We start from the raw sequence: 18306 nt of genomic DNA, 5'->3' as shown, positions 1-18306 counted from the left end.
TCCATAAATCACTCGGATGGTACTATGGTAGCATGCTAGCAATGAAATTAAATAGTTTATATTAGCTTCGATATTGAAGATAAGATAGTCCAATAACGTGGACGAAGAGGGAAGGGAAAATATAAAATGCGTGTATTATCAATTTGAACCCGCGTTTTGGAAACTAAATTAAAATATATGTATCTCATCAAAGTGTTCAAAGCACGGGATACGAATGCGTAATAATTCGTTAGAAAACACTGTCCGTCTATTAATGTATTGTTTATAAAGAGTCAATATTGTATTTCATATGAAATATTTATAAGAATACTTTTTAAAATAATAATTTTAATCTATATGATTAAAATATCGAATGCTAATGCGTAAAGTTCTTTTATATTAATAATATTCACAAACTAAAATTATTGAGGAAAACTTAAAAGTTAAAACATCCTAAGTAACCTTTTGATTAACTTGTATTGAATAATTTGGATGCTGATTGTCTTCTAGGTAGAGTTGTGAATATAGTACTTCCGTATGAAATGAATATTGGAGAAATAATTTATTTTAATAAATAAATATAAAATAGCGCCAAGAGAATATAATAATATGATAAGAAAATTAAGTGGAGACAATTTGTTTATTTATTTGATGATTGGCGAATCTAATAATGGCAGGACATTTAGGTGTGATAATATAAGCAAGGGCTGGTAATCTAACAGAATCTGGAATAATTGGTGATGCCATCTGTGCTCACAAAATAAAGAAGCTTGACCCGTCCCGTACTTAGTTATTAACGTTGTCATTTGAAAAATAAGTAAATATTAAACAGAAGAAGAAGAAAAGAGATAGAAGCAGCAGCACACGGAAATGACATCACTCAAAAAGCTGCACACAGCTTCAATGGAGCTGGAGTTCAAGTGGTAGTTTCTAGTTCCTACAAACACAGAAGACAGAACTAGTATATTATATATATTCAATTTGTTTCCCTTGGCTCGGGAGAAGAAGTGATGGCTGAGGCAGTGGTGGTTCCCAACAAGAACAAGGAGAGCAGCCTCCTCCTGGGCCGCTTCGAGATAGGAAAGCTCCTGGGCCACGGAACCTTCGCGAAGGTGTACCACGCGCGCAACATCAAGACCGGTGAGGGCGTCGCCATCAAGGTCATCGACAAGGAGAAGATCCTCAAGGGCGGCCTCGTCTCCCACATCAAGCGCGAGATCTCCATCCTCCGCCGCGTCCGCCACCCTAACATCGTCCAGCTCTTCGAAGTTATGGCCACCAAATCCAAGATCTACTTCGTCATGGAGTACGTCCGCGGCGGCGAGCTCTTCAACAAGGTCGCCAAAGGCCGCCTCAAGGAAGACCTCGCTCGAAAGTACTTCCAGCAACTCATCTCCGCCGTCTCCTTCTGCCACAACAGAGGCGTCTTCCACCGCGACCTAAAACCGGAGAATCTCTTGCTGGACGAGAACGGCGACCTTAAGGTCTCCGATTTCGGCCTGAGCGCCGTTTCTGATCAGATTAGGCAGGATGGCTTGTTCCACACCTTTTGCGGAACCCCTGCTTACGTGGCACCTGAGGTTCTTGCCAGGAAGGGTTACGACGCAGCGAAGGTTGATATCTGGTCCTGTGGCGTCGTTTTGTTCGTTCTCATGGCTGGCTATTTACCTTTCCATGATCGCAACGTTATGGCTATGTATAAGAAGATCTACAAGGGCGAGTTTCGCTGTCCTAGGTGGTTTTCCCCCGAATTGTCCAGGCTTGTTGCTAAGCTTCTTGATACTAATCCTGACAGGAGGATTTCCATTCCGGACATCATGGAGAATCGCTGGTTCAAGAAAGGCTTTAAGCAGATTAAGTTCCATATTGAGGATGACAATAAGGTTGTGCAGCACGTTGCTGGTGGTGGTAATGATGCTGATTCTTCATCTGATTTGTCAGAAACAGATGAGTTTGAGGCCGAGGAAAGTGCCAGGAGGAGGAGGAGGAACAGCGCTTTGTTGCCACGGCCGGCGAGTTTGAATGCGTTTGATATCATATCGTTTTCTCCTGGTTTTGATCTCTCTGGCTTGTTTGAGGAGAAGGGTGACGAGGCGAGGTTTGTTTCCGGTGCGCCGGTTTCCAAGATCATATCGAAATTGGAGGAGATTGCTCAGTTGGTGAGCTTCACGGTGAGGAAGAAGGACTGCAGGGTAAGTTTGGAAGGTTCCAGAGAAGGCGTGAAGGGACCACTTACCATTGCTGCTGAGATTTTTGAGTTGACGCCTTCTCTGGTTGTGGTGGAGGTGAAGAAGAAAGGAGGGGATAGAGAGGAGTATGAGAGGTTCTGCAACACTGAATTGAAGCCAGGGTTGCAGAATTTGATGGTTGAGGACGAATCTCAACCTCAGTCTCACTCGGAAACTGCAACTGCATCTTCTTCACCATTACCTTCACCCACTGATGAACTCTCTCAACTGCGTACACTTTCTGACTCTGCAATCCACTTACCTTCTGAACTTGAATCTTTGAACCTAGATACATGAAGAGAGCAATCGTTACCTTCTCTCTTTTTTTTCTTTTTTGTGTACGGTAAATTTTCAGGTTTTCTCCTGCATTTCCCTGTAAGAAGGCTAATCTACGATATAGTGAAAGGATGAGCACACGTTTCCACATTACTTGGCTTAATTGGCAGATTCATGTGTAACTTTGTAACATCTATTAGTTTTTCATTCTTTATTAGTTTATTGTAGCTAATGTGAAAAGAATAAGAAACCAATTTCCCGTTAATTAATCTGTGTAGTATTCGGCAATGGCTTTGGTTTTTACTTTTTAGTCTTTCAGATTTCGGTTTGATTTGGAAAATGGAACCATTCAAAGGACATTTTAGAATTCACCAATTGTTGCCTTTTATATACAGTACCAAATCGGATTTAGAACTCAGATATCTTCTACAAAGGCATATGAAAGCTACGACTATTCAGGGCAACAAATAGATAAGTAAAAAGGTAGGTTGAGGACAATGTGACACTATCCAATTTGGTAGGTAAATGCAGTGTCATTTAGCAATAGAAATAGTAGAATGGTAGTTAAGTGTAAAACAAGTAGTTATCAGGATCCCAAAAAAAAAAAATGGTAGGAATTCTGTTGGGTTCATCCCAATGGATAACATTCACTTCATCCAAAGCATGCTTAATTTTCGTTGGAGCTCGCTCCTTACATATCCCCGCAATAAAATAATCTTAAGGGCATAGCTTTCAGTACTGAATGCTTCCAATTGCATCTGGCCCTACATTGTAACAAGTGGTGCATGTTGTTTACTAAAATTGTTGCTTTTACAGAACAGACACCATTAGTAAGTTGAAGCCTCAGCCACTTGCCTATGGGGGACCATAATGATGATGATAATAATAATTATCATAATATCATAGGTGTCAAGTATGCAAACCAAAATTCTAAGGTCTTTCTTTTTTTTTTTTTTCTTTTTTTAGGATTTTCAAATTTTTTGAATTGAATATTGTTATGTAGCTAGTTTCTTAGTTTCGGTAGTCTTGTTAGAAAAACAAATATCTAAGTGTAAGATTGAGCAGGTTCCAGCACTAATATATGATTTCTTGAACAATTAACACACTCTTTTATGCTGATGTAATAGAAGACTTTGATCTGTAGGGGTTGAACTATAAAAAATCGTTGTCTACTTGTCTTGTTGAAATAATACAGATTGCAATGTTTGTTGCTTTCTGTGTGGTCCAGATCAACATCAACCAGCATTTGTTTCCAATAATTCAATACTAGCTAGTACCCATGGTGGCTTATGGAACGAACTACAAGCAACTATTTTGCTAAGTTTTCTTTGTTCATATCTTCACTTTGTTATTATTTGTATGTGTTCTAAACTGGATTTATTTTATAAGAAAGTCTAGAGACATACTTTTATTAAAATTTGGTCAGCATTTAATTACTAAAAAAAGTAAGTAATTTCACACAATTGGATAAAATTTCACACCATTAAAAACATCAATAATAACTAATTGATGGCTACAAATCACAAATTTTACTGGCTCCTTAACACTCCTCTTTATTTACCTCTGAAATGGAAAACTAATTAATAAAAGGAAAAGTATATGGAACCAAAAAACCGTTTAATTAAAATAATTTTTTGAATAATATGTTTAAAAACCGCTCCTGAAATCATGGAGCACAAACAATAAAAACATTTTCCCCCTCTATTATCGGTTCCTTAAATCATACATGGCATAATTAATAAATATTTAAATTTTAATATCTTTCCATGTAAAATAATTTTAATTATGTAAATAATCCATGATTTAGATAGGATATTCATGAAAGGAAAATGTATAATTTCGTATAGAGTATGTTGTAAATTTTTCCTTACAATAATAATAAATAATAGATACCGTATTGCTAATTTGACAATAAGTGACTCAAAAACTGGCTAGTAACGACAAAACTCCAAACTGCTTTCACCTAAATTATGGAAAAATAGAAGGGAGGATAATTTGGATTGATCGTCAAATTAAAAAATAATTGCTCTGCCGATGCATTTTGTACTTTAAATCATTTATTTATAGATTCGAGGCATTTTTTCCTTTATTTGGCCCGCAATCACTTTGTTTGGAGATAATATGACAATTTAATATTTTACAGTAATACGTTTATACATATATAATTTCATATAAATGTCACAGAGCTGATATACAACTATACATACATGTGACAAAATTTAACAGTATTGGTGGCTGAAAGGCATAGTCTTTGTATTTCACATGTCGATGCTTAATCCTCTCAAATAGTGTTTTGGGCTTTTGGCAAATTAGAAGTTTAGAATCACTTTTGATTTTTCCATATAAAAGAGTCATGCGAATAAGCCGCTTAACAATATTCACAGTTTTGCTGAGAAAAACCAAACACCATTTTCTTTAATAAAAAAACAAAGATATGCTAATAAATAATCCGGTAAGACCTTTTTGCCCTTGTATAAAGTATGAAAAGTACAAACGCCTGGATTGTTGAAAGTGGAAGAGTACCAGATACCACTTCCTGTTCCTTTGTCCGTATTAAAAATGGAAGTACAACAAATCCATGCATGGCAAAATTTTTGTGGTGTCATGCTTCCTGACACTCCAGCATCATATTATATAGATAGGTATCGTAAGAGCTACAGCTTGGTGTTTTTCTTATATGATGTTCTTTTCTTTACCGCCTAAATCTTTTTTTTTTTACCAAAGATATGAGACTCGAACCCGCAACATTTTAATTGAGTATGGGGAGACTATGCCATTTGAGCTATTATTCATTGGCTAAAAATTTGAAAAGATAAAAGACTCGAATCCGCAACCTCTTAATTGAGTATAGGGAGTCTATGTCATTTGAGCTATTACTCATTGGTCATATACCTACCTGTTTATATCCTTTAATTTCATGTAATTTAATAGGAGTAAATCAGCTTAACTATACCGTCGCATATTTCATTATTAGTATAGATTTCAAAACGGGAACTTATGAACACTGTTGTTTAGCCTAGATTATCACTTTGTTTAATTAATTAGAAGTTATTTTCTGGAGACGTCATAATCTAGATTCCTCGATCTTATTTTGAGTGCTGGGCGATTTTGGTCCGCAGAAATTTTCAAAGGAGTGTTAAGGTCACCAAATTTGATTTAGGTGATCTTATAGTAAAATGATGGGAACCGTAGCCATTGCCCATTGGACTATAACTTTTCAAGTTGTGAAGGGTGATTAACAAAAGGGACTAGTGAAAAAATTATTTTATCGATATATAATAAGATAAGTTATCATAGGTCAATCACTTGTAACATTTTTTCGATCGGCACTCTCACACGGCATTATCCATTTATTGGAAGTCATATATGTAAATCAAAATGAAAAAGCTTTTTTTTTTTTTTTTTTTTGTGAGTGAGGGGGTTCAAAGACTCCAAACAGAACAAAACAATAATTAGACAAATTCTCTATAAAAGAGAACAGCAGCTACATCTGTTACAAAAATGTGTGTAATCTCAGCAGGGACCGAATTAGAAGTATGCAAATCAAAAGAGAGGTGTTGTTCTTTCTTTGCTAAATGGTTTTTCTGGGAACATGAATCTAATATACTTGAGAGATTTGGTTGGCATAGAGCTTAATCTCTTCAACAAAGAAAGAGCACGGGTGGCCCACAGGACAGTTATGAGAGATAAATTTTAGAACAGCAAATGTTAAGGTGATTGATGCTGATGAATTATGTCATGTCTGATGCATGAATTATTGCTTCAACACTTTCATATACTTAATCTATATTTAAAGTTTATTGCTTGGAATTTTGATATAAATACTGTGATACTTTTATAATTCTTTTGTGGTGAGATGATGCATACATATACATTATACAATGTATTGCGTTGATTGTGGTTACTCTGATTAAAAAAAAATTTTGCCAATGACCATCTTCCAAACGATTTATATAGTTAGAACTAAACTAAACATAATTTTTCTAAATGGCTAGAAACATGCACGAGTTATATACATTGTTTGTGAATTAAAAATTTAATGGTTTAGTAATAATTATTGAAAATGGAGTTAATTTGGGTATGATTATTACTTAAACTCCATGATGTATTTATTATATAGTTGTCATACACTTAAATTAGTTAGGCACTTGGGTATGATAAATTAGTTTAATTTTTTTTTTAATTTTATTTGTGTGACCTCTCTTTTTGGTTTGTGTTGCTTTTAGTTTTGTACACAATATAGACTAATGAAATATGATGAAATGAGTTTTGATTTTATTTATAGTTGAGGTCCTTATTTGAATAATAATGTTTATTAAATTCAAAATTCTCTTCTCATTGAGTTGTCCATGATTACTTTCAAACGGTATTTTTAGTCTTAGTGGTCAGTTCCCTAATGTTCGCCCTTACATGATTTAAAATAGTTGTACACTGCTCTGTTATTCTTTTTTTGTTTTGAGACATATAGTTTTTAATTTTGATTTAATTTATTGTTTTTTGTGTTATTTTTTATTGCTTTTGAATATTGAGTTTGTTTTTTCTTTATGTAGTCACTAACAATATCACTTTAGGTAGAATTTAATAAAATGAACATTTTAATTAATTGAACGTAATGTTATTTTTTAATTTATTCAATTATTTTTTTTGAAAGAAACATTTTATAGAAATTTTGTTTGTTTATTTAGTTGGACTTTATTATTATTATGTGTAGAGAGTGAATACGCTTAAGCAAGTGTCGGGGGTTCGAATCCCGCCTTGTGCATGCAGCAACCCATTGGCCAGCGGCAAACCCTTAAATGGAGCTCAGTACTGCGACGGATTAGTCCTTGACCTGCCGGGTTGGGGGATACCGTGGGAAACCAAAAAAATATTTTGCTTTGTAAAAAAATAGAGAACAACTATGCATGCTTCTGTAAGTAAGAATCTGATATCTGTGCTTGAATAATTGATATCAGAGGAAGCTGTGTATGTTTTTGCATATTTTAGAGTTGGCAATAACTGTAGGTTGTACCGCACAACATCACATCATTTTCGATTATTTTTTCAAGCAATGACTAATGTCAGACTCTCTTTCTGTGATGTAATACCGTTATATGGTATTAAGTTGGTCCTTTTTAGAAAAATTATGGGATACTCTCCTCAACACTCTTTTTTAGTTAGTAAGTGTATGGTTCATAGCAAGTATTCATTATTTGTTTTTTGACTTTCAAACTGTTCCTATGTAAGTTGGATTCTATGTTATTTTGGCAATTATTCTTGATGTTGAACCCGTTCTAAATTGGTGGTATAAATCCTATGTTTGCAGTGTGAAAGCAGAAGCTAATGCGGATACATATTTCTACGATGGCTATAATAAGGACATGAATAATGTGGTTGATAAATACAACTCTAATTTGACTTATTTGTGCAATTTTTTCATAAAAAAGCAATGTAGTTATGTAATTGATTATGTCTCTTTTTAATTTATTTAGCAATATCTAGTTTAATACCAACAATTAGTACACAATAAGAGAACAATTTATTAAGCTAAAAAATTGACTATTTTATGTTTTGTATGTAGTTGTGAATCTTGGGTATGATAGAAAGTGATTATTCGTTTAATTTTGCTTTCAATTTTATTTGTGTGACCTCTTTTGAAGCTTGTGTGGTATGTAGTTTTATACACAAATTAGATAAATGAATTGTAATGGAATGAGATTCTGTTTTATTTGTATATGAACCCCTTTTATTTTTTTGCGGGGTGAGTTTTTTATTTACCAATAAATTATATCTTTGAGGGATGTAAACTTATAATACATCCGTTTCGGTCTTATTGTTCTTTGACATTCTTTTTCTTTATATACTTAACAAAAATTCTTTTGTCATTGAACACCATACTTCATCACACTGAACATTTGTAATAAATTCACTTTTTTACCTAGTCTAACCAATTTGCCTCATATAGCTTAAGACCATTTAGGAAGTTGAGATCTGAAATCCTTTTGTCCTCTCTCACAAGTGTAGCTGCAATATTAATGGTCAAAAATCATCGAAAGAGCAGTATTTCATAAGTGCATATTTTTGGGATGGATGGCCGCGAACATGTCATATCCCTATGGTCGAAGTTTGACTTATGCTGAGTTTTCAACCAAGTTTATTTAGACGGATGATGCTTCAAAGTGGTTTTTTCGAAAGCAAGGTGTTGCAATTGAAAGATTGACTCATATACCTACAGGTAATGACGAGTTTGTATTCAATTTTGATCTTATTTGTTTGATGATTTAAATTTAAAATCTTAACAGCATGTACCCCACGTCCATTTTATTCGATTTATCTACACTAGAAAATAAATGTTCAAATAACTTTCAACATTTATAATCTAATGCTCTATATATTATACAATTTTATCATTGTTCTCTATTTTTTAGAAAAAATAATTTTATACGCATGTGTAACTACATAACAATTGAAATTGTGTAGCCTAATCTATTTAGCGACTTAGAAGTGGGATTTTAATCAAGTTTTTTTTGCAGCAAATACTGAAGAATATTATCAACGGATTCTCTTGAATACTCAAAGAGGATGTAAGAATTTTTGAGATATAAGAATAGTGGGAGGAACTATTTATGCTACCTATAGAGATGCATGCTTCGCTCTTGGACTCTTGCAAGATGACAGAGAATTCATGGTTGCAATTAAGGAAACAAGCTTGTGGGCTCAGGATCATATGTCAGGAGGTTGTTTGTCATCCTATTACCATCCAATAATATCTCAAGACCAGAAAATATCTGAAATAGATGTTGGCATAAACTCACAGATGATATTTTGTATCAACAAAGAACCATGATGAACATGAGGAGTGAATTTTTATTAGCTGCAATTATAAAAATCCTTCATTGTTGATCATTTTTAGTTTGATTAAATTTTTACAGTATCGTATAATATGCAGAATTAACCGTGTCAAATGATGAGATTAAGCAGTTGTGCTTAATAGATATAGACAAGATCTTACATTTCTATGATAAAACCTTGAAAGACCATCCTCCTATGCCTTTAGCAACTGAAATTGATAGTTCTTTGTTAATCGAAAGGGTTATCAGGGAAGAACTAAATTTTAACAGGGATGAGTTAAAGAAAAATGCCCCATACATGTTAGCCATCGCAACGCCTGAACAGAAACATGCATTCGATAAAAGTATTACAGCTGTGTATTGTGATGAAGGGGTTTTTTCTTTGTATGGTCATGAGGTACTGGAAAACCATTTCTCTGGAACTTTATGTCCGCTGAAATTTGCTCAAAGGATGATATTGTGTTAAACGTTGCTTCAAGCGGTATGGCATCTTTACTTCTTTCCAATGGAAGAATGGCACACTCAAGGTTCAAAATACCGCTGAATATAACTGAGGATTCTGTATATAACATTAAACCTGGTTCCCCTCAAGCAATGCTACTGTTGAAAGCTAAACTTATAATTTGGGATGAGACTCCAATGGTTAGTAAATACTGCTATGAAGCGCTTGATAAATGTTTAGGTGATATTATGAGGTTTTCTCCAACATGTAACAAAGATTTGTCGTTTGGAGGAAAAGTGGTTGTACTAGGTGGAGACTTTAGACAAATCTTTTCTGTTATTTTACGAGGATAGAGACAAGATATCATTCATTCAATCGTGAATTCGTCTTATGTTTGGAAGTTTTGTCAGGTGCTCAAACTAACAAAAAAATATAAGACTCTCTGTAAGGACAACTACTTCAGATCAAGATAAGACAAAGTAATTTAGTGAGTGGTTATTGAAAGTTGGTGATGGTCTAATAGGTGATAATATAGATGGTGAATCTGAAATATGTCTTCCAGAAGACATTGTTATTTCTTCTTCGGACTAGGCATTTAATGAGTTGGTTCATTTTTCTTATCCAAATATTTAGGAAAACATGTCTTCAAAGATTTTTTCAAAGCAAGAACCATACTGGCTCCCACACTAGACATCGTTAAAAAGGTTAACAACCATCTGATGGTTATCATTCCTAGAGGAAAAAAAATTATATCTTAGTTCGGATTCACTTTGTATGGATGAAGAAAATATGGAAGGTCAACTAGATCTCTATGGTCTTGAATTACTGAATAGCATAATTTGCTCTGGTTTGCCTCCACATAAATTAATACTCAAGGTTGGTGTTTCGGTATGTTACTGAGGAATATCGACCAATCAAGTGGTCTTTGTAATGGTACAAGGCTACAAGTTAGAAAGCTTGAAAATCATGTCATAGAATGTGAAGTCTTAACGGGTAACAATGTTGGTCATATTGCTTTGATTCCAAGAATGAATATGATACCAACAAATGAAACCGTCCCAATTAGATTTCAATAAAGACAGTTTCCCATAATAGTATCTTTTGTCATGACAATTAATAAGTCTCCGAGACAAACTTTATCTCATGTTGGATTGTACTTGTTCAACCAATTTTTATATATGGCCAACTATATCTGACACTTTCAAAAGTTAAGAGTAAGAGGTTTTAAAGTTTTACTTATAAATCACATAAGAATCTCTACAAATTCAACTATCAATATTATTTATAGAGAAATCTTTAAAAATATAGGATTTTAATGTAAATATTTTAATTTTATTTTAAATTTTGTATTGAAATCAATGTATAATTATTTGGGCAGTGTTATAGTGCGGAAGAACTTTTTTTTCAGCAGGTGCTGAAGAAACGTGGTAAAGAGTAGATTCTATGCATGTTAAGGTTGATTGGACATGCATAGACAGATTCTGCGATCAAGTAGATCCTGCAGAATTTGTCTTTAAAAAATGACTTAACGATAGGGGTGTTCATGGATTGGATTGTATCTGCAGATCTGTGGTAAATATCTGCATCTGATCCAAAAATTGCGGATACGATTCGATCCGCACATTGATTGGATCGGATAGGATCGGATCCGATCCGCACTCTTTACTGATCGGATCACGGATATCTGCTTTACATCCGCAGATCCGCACAATAATAATTAAAAATAAATAAATATATATGTTTGGTATTATATTTACTTATTTGTATGTTTTAGTTAGTAATTATTATTCATATATTGTATTATTTTATTTTTGTTATTTAGAAAAAGTTTGATTAAAAATATTTTAGGAATAAATAAGTTTAAAAATGTGAAAGAAATATTTTTATTGAATTTTTTACATAGAAATATGATTAAAAACAAAAAGTTCAATTATGCGATATATCCGATATCCGATCCGCACATTTGCGGATCAGATCGGATTCGACACTAAAAAACACGAATATCATATTCGATCCGATCCGCATACACCCCTACTTAGCGACATTAGATTAATCTCTTGTTAATGATGATAATTATCTTGTTGGGCTTTTTTCTATCTTTTGACACTTTTTGGTGCAATAGTGGAACTGATTGCAAATTTTTGTATTATTTAGTAAACAAATTTTTGGGCCATCAAAAGCTTAAAGTTCAAATAATAATAATAATAATAATAATAATAATAATAATAATAATAATAAAATCTAATTTGGGTTGGTCGAGTGGTTAACTTACTCGTCCGTTTAAGCAAGTGTTAGGAGTTCGAATATTAATTTGTGCATATAACAATTTATTGGGTAATAATAATAATAATAATAATAATAATAATAATAATAATAATAATAATAATAATAATAATAATAAGGGTTATTTATTTAACATTATTTTTTATTTTGAATTAAGTGTTTAGAGTTTGAAATTTAGGGTTATAATTTAGGTATTAGGTTAGGATTGGGATATTTTGGATTTGGAATTTGAGTTTAGGGTATATTCTTCAGATTTTAGTGTTTAGAAGTTAGGATCTAGGAGTTAAGGGTGTAAGATTTTTAGTTTAGTGTAAGATTTAGTGAGGTTTATTTAGTTTTTTTTTTTTAATTATTTTATAAATTTAAAATCAATGAATATTAATTTAAAATTGACATATATTTAATATATATTCTTGAGAATTTAAGGTTTTAAGAGTTTAGAATTTGTAAATTAATTTGATTTTAGGAAAATATTTTTATTTTTATTTTAAAAAGTTTTATAAAAACATAAAAGCAATGAAAAATAATAAGCCTAATATCTATTGGTGTATAAATATAGAATTTGAAAGAGTTAAACTTCAGAGTGATCCTTGAACTTGCACTCGACCTTCAAAGTGGTCCTTAAACTTGCAATAATCTCAATATTATCCCCGAATTTAACACATGTGGTTCATGGTGGTCCCTAAAGCATTTTTCGGGGAATATTTCCTAACGGCGCGCTGACGTGTATGGAGAGGCGCCACGTTGGATATCTGACGTGGTTGTTATCATTTTTTAACTCAATTTAGTCCCTGAATTATTTTATAACCCTAATCTCCAATTTATTATCAGAAACCACTCTATTTCTTCTTCTCTGCTCTCCTTCGTCTTCTCTGCCATTATTGAGCTGCCATTGTTGAACGTGATTTGAGTGGATCATGATGGGTGGAGTAATAGTTGAAGTACCTGGTGGTGTGATAATTGGTTTGGCCCTTACTTCCTTGATTCTGGCATTGAATACTTTGCAAGTATTGTTACATATGTTGTCACATTTTGGTTGGGAGGGGAAGAAGGCCCGACTCCATGCATCTCTTCGTCATTTGGAAAGGTACTCTCATGCTTCCTTTTTAGCTCTCTGGATTTTCATCATCCCCTCAATAAATTCCTCTTGAGCAGTAGATATTACACACTCCCACAGTAATCCTCTAAGTTCATTGTCTTTCCACTGTTTATTGAAGTTTTTCTGCAAGTGCTATACACAAAATCTGTGGTGGACATCAGGGAAGACCTCCTGCACAGCTGTGATTAGCCCCTGCACGAAACCACTGAAATTAATAACTTACAATATCGAGACCCAAAATGGTCCCTCACCTTACATAAGTGACATCAAAATAGTCCCTACACATACATAAGTGACATCAAATTAATCCCTACACATGTATAAGTGACAGCAAATTCATCCCCACGATTTATTAAGTTCTACTCCTACCCATTCAATCAATAGAGGTAATAACAATATGTGAAACAAACCAGTAAATATAGAAACAGAATCATGAAAGCAAAACATGGCTATAAAAAATACATCAACCTAAGGAGTTCAACCCTTACTAAAATACAATAACCAGTAATTAGCAAAGACATCGTTACCTTTTACATGTCCAAAATGAAACACCACCCATTTTGGGTGTAGCTCCCTAGATCCTCTTGCAGCAGCTCAAGAAACCACCTCCAATTATTCGTGTTTTTCACTGTACAATGGCATATGCAATGGCGTAAATGGCTGCCAAGATTTGTCCACCAAATCTGGTTTTCAGGAATGCTCCATCAAGCCCTATTAGAGGTCTGCATCCTGCCCTAAACCCATTCTTGCACCCATCCAGACAAATATACATCTTGTCAAAAGTGGGCTCTTCTGCGGGGTTTGAAGTATGTTAAAGCTTCAGAGTGCTTCAGATTTGGAAATTTCCTAAGCTTCTTCACCAACTTGTTTGCTAACCACCCTCTGTTAGCTAATTTATTTTTTATCTCTCTTGGGCAGGTATGATCATCATTGAAGGTTTTAACTTGCCAGCAAACAATCTCACTATCCTTAGAGATATAGATAACCCATGGACATTCCTCACCCCTACATAAAGCCCTGCATCGTACATTATCATTTTTCTTGAATCTAACTCTTCTACCTTCCTGGATGCAATCACAGCCTCCTTAAAATCCATCTTCGTGTTGAATTTCATCCTACCTCTAATTGGAGTTTCCTGAACCTTGTTTCTTCTCTGAAAACAGGAAATGAGTCGTCATCCTCTGAGTTAGGGGTTTCTTCATTTCTTCAGAATGCCAAGAATTTGTCCCATCTAACTCATCACGATATACATCAATAACCTCAATTTGCTGTCTCCACCCATCATGACCCACTTAAATCACGTTCAACAATGGCATCTCAACAATGGTAGAGAAGACGAAGGAGAACAGAGAAGAAGGAATAGAGTGGTTTCTGATAATAAATTAGGGATTAGGGTTATAAAATAATTCAGAGACTAAATTGAGTTAAAAAATGATAACAGCCACGTCAGATATCCAACATGGTGTCTTTCCATACACGTCAGCGCGCCGTTAGGGAATATTCCCTGGAAAATGCTTTAGGGATGACCGTGAACCACATGTATTAAATTCGGGGATAATATTGAGACCATTGCAAGTTTAAGGACCACTTTGAGGGTCGAATGCAAGTTCAAGGACCACTCTGAGATTTAACTCAATTTAAAATAAACAAATGTAGCAGAATGAGAAGTTGAAATTATTAATAATTTGATAAAAATCTCTATATCCCTGGTGCTTCAATTAATAATACCCTTTCACTTGCTTGAATTGCTTCTATTATTATTATTATTATTATTATTATTATTATTATTATTATTATTATTAGCTATGCTACGTTTAGAACCCAGCCCAATCGTTAAGGGTTTTTAAAAATTTATTGGTCAACTCCAAAAAAGTCCAACAACTAATCACTACATTAATTTTTTAAATAATTTAACATAATAACTATTATGTACTGAATAATTTCTATTACATTTCTGTATATTTTATCGAACATATTTGGATACAGAACAATTAATTTAACAGGCGTACAATTTATTTTACACTACTTCTCTTCAGTACTTGCTGAAATAAAAGCTCTTTCGCACCATAGTATTGTCTGAATTATTTTACTTAAAAAAAGTGAAAATAATAATTACTCACCATTTTTAAATTAAATTTTAATTTTGATAATAATTTTATAAATTTTTTGAAATAATTATTATTTTGTGTATTTTTTTTAAAAATATTCAAACATATAATTTTTTTTTTATTTTATAAATTTTTTTTATGCTAAGCACAGGTTCATACACTAGTTAAGCTAACAAAAATTAAATTATTAGATATTAATAATGTATTATAATGAGTGATGAAGAGTTAGAGTTCTTTTTGTATAAAGTTTTTTTGAAATAAAAAAAACACTTAATCATTACATCTTCTGATACTCTAAAATTCAATTTTGTGTTGATCTTATAAAAATATTCCAAAATAATTACTTTCATATTTTCTATTCATAAAAATATATTAATGTAGCTGCTAAAAAATTAATAATAAGAATAAAATAAATAATTAAATATATGAATAAGAGAAATAAAAAAATAATTGTGAATGTTAAAATAATGAAATAATATATACCGAGAGTTTAAATATTATATGCCAATCACTTAACGAGTATTATATGTTAAAGAAATGATATTATAGAAGATAAAACCACTAATCACTACATTAATTTTTTAAATAATTTAACATAATGTCTATCATGTACTGAACAATTTCTGTCATATCTATACATTTTTTAATGAACATGTCCAGACACAAGACAACCAACTTAACACGCTTATCTTGCACCAAGTCTCTTCAGTACCTGCTGAAATAAAAACTCTTTCGCACCATAGCATAGCATTGTCCTAATTATTTTATTTAAAAAATGTAAAATAATGATTACTCGCTATTTTTAAGTTAAATTTTGATTTTGATAATAATTTTATAAATTTTTTGAAATAATAATTATTTTGTGTATTTTTTTTTAAAATATTTAAACATATAATTTTTTTTTTATAAATTTTTTCATGCTAAACATGAATTCATACACTAGTTAATTTAAAAAAATTGAGTTATTAGATATTAATAATGTATTATAATAAGTGATGAAGAATTAGTATTCTCTTTATATAAAGTCTTTTTTAAAATAAAAAAAAACACTTAATTATTAAAATTTCTGATACTCTACAATTCGATTCTTTGCATTGACTTTATAAAAATATTCTAAAACAACTACTTTCATATTTTCTCTTCATAAAAATATATCAATGTAACTGTTAAAAGTTTAATAATAAGAATGAAACAAATAATTAAATATATGAATAAGAAAAATAATGAAATAACATATAATATGGAGAGTTTAAATATTATATACTAATCAGCTAACGAATATGATATGTTAATATTAACGGCAGTCTCCTATTTTACAGCAATTAACTGTAATATCACATTGTTATCTCTTTGTAAATAATTTTATCTTGTTGTATATCAGTTTTACTTAGTTCCTTAATTATAGCGACTGCATGTATATTTTCTATTTTACTGTGTTCCGGTGCAATACCAGAACTGTATAAATCCTAATTACATCAATAAAAAATGCAACTTTTTCAATCTTGATAGGTGCAATACTAGAGCTGTATAAATTCTAATCACATCAATAAAAAATGCAACCTTTTTAATTTTGATAGTCAAAAAAATGATATTATAGAAGACAAATTTAACTCATTTTTTTTACAATATAAATTTTTAATTCTATTTGATTTCAAAACAAACAGTTATGTACTCAAATTTTAAATCAAGTATTCTGTATAATCAATATTTGTAGAGAATAAGAAATATTGAATATACTCAAATTTTAAATTCTTTACCTAATCAATACTTCAAAAAATTACAAAATTAATATAAAAAATTAATAACATTTGACATAACTTTTTTAGTTTGTTCTTAAAATAATAATTCAATAAAAATTAAAAAAATTATTTTAGTTTATGGATGTATTTTTTAAAATTATTTGTAATTGATAATGAAATAAATGCACAATGTATCCAAAATAAAAAATACAAATACATCTTATTTTATTAAATACAAAATATTAACTTACTTAAAAAAAATAAAAAATCAAATATATCTATGTAATAAAATTTAAGAGATGGAGAATAAAATATTTAAGGTGTCTTTTGAAAGGAGCCAAAGGTCATGGTCCCAAAAAAATCTTATGGGTTATGGTGAGCTCTGAAACTCAAACAATAGATATACTTGTTGAAAAGTACTACTAGGCAATTGCTGCACGTAAGTCATGCACTCTATTTACTACCATTACTCTCACAATCGTGTCTCTTCCTTTTTTTTTACATCTGTTCATCTCACCTCTTCCTTTTTCTTTTTTTAAAGCACATGCATCCACACTACATACACTCGCTCTGTTCCTTGATACTATTACTACTGTATCAGCATGAATAATCCCACCGTCGTTGAGAGGTTCTCTGAGTTCTATGATAATTGGATTTGTAAACTCCAAGAGATCCTCAAGCAGCTTCTTCATGTTTCTAACCAACACCACCTTTTGACCGAACATGATCTTCAATCTCTGGTCTCTAAAGTCACAACACACTTGAAAGAGTACTACACCGTCAAATGGAATCTAGCGCGTGAGGACGTTGTTATCTTTTTCTCGCCGCCTTGGCTAACCCCTCTTGAAAAGGCATACCTTTGGATCACGGGCTGGAAGCCTTCCACCGCTTTCAAAGTGCTGGAGTCTCTTAAGAAGAGTGACTTATTTGAGATGACAGAGGAACAGGAGAGGAAGATAGGGGGACTGAGGATGAGGATGAGGATGGAAGAGGAGAAGGTTGAGAGGGAGATGGAGAGGCAGCAGGTTGCCATGGCCGATAGCAAGATCGTGGAGTTGGCTAAACTATCTAGAAGAGCCATGTGGAAGAAGAACAATGATGGAGAAGATTATGATGAGGTGGTGCAGTTGGCTATGAAGGATGTGTTTGGGGGATTGGAGAGAATAATGAAAGCTTCTGATTGTGCGAGGTTGAAAACGCTAAAAGGGATTTTGGATGTTCTTCAACCAATGCAGTGTATCCACTTCTTGACTGCTAATATCACTATACAACTTCGTCTCAAGCAATGGGGTAACAACTGCCAACTGTCACCTGATTCATGA

General features: G+C 32.5%; 2 protein-coding genes and 1 long non-coding RNA gene across 4 annotated transcripts; all 3 read left to right on the top strand.

The window, feature by feature from the left end:
- Positions 1–377: 377 nt before the first annotated feature.
- On the top strand, positions 378–2748 carry LOC112734959 (CBL-interacting serine/threonine-protein kinase 12). Its single transcript, XM_025784502.2, has one exon. It carries the CDS (start codon positions 990–992, stop codon positions 2502–2504), a length of 1515 nt encoding a protein of 504 aa, XP_025640287.1. The 5' UTR covers positions 378–989; the 3' UTR covers positions 2505–2748.
- Positions 2749–4601: 1853 nt separating this feature from the next.
- Positions 4602–9368, top strand: LOC112734958 (uncharacterized). 2 transcript variants are annotated; one of them, XR_011879029.1, is made up of 3 exons: positions 4602–6196; positions 8482–8697; positions 8996–9368. It is a non-coding gene; the product is annotated as an uncharacterized lncRNA (long non-coding RNA). The 2 variants fall into 2 exon arrangements; XR_011879030.1 differs by having other exon boundaries at positions 8428–8697.
- Positions 9369–17586: 8218 nt separating this feature from the next.
- On the top strand, positions 17587–18306 carry LOC112734956 (protein DOG1-like 4). The gene has a single exon (XM_025784500.3). The coding sequence runs from the start codon at positions 17587–17589 to the stop codon at positions 18304–18306; it is 720 nt and encodes a 239-aa protein (XP_025640285.1).

This window comes from Arachis hypogaea, chromosome 20 (assembly GCF_003086295.3).
Source record: "Arachis hypogaea cultivar Tifrunner chromosome 20, arahy.Tifrunner.gnm2.J5K5, whole genome shotgun sequence".
NCBI lineage: Eukaryota > Viridiplantae > Streptophyta > Magnoliopsida > Fabales > Fabaceae > Arachis > Arachis hypogaea.
Note: the sequence above shows the minus strand (reverse complement) of the source record. Positions and strands in the feature narration are given on the sequence as shown.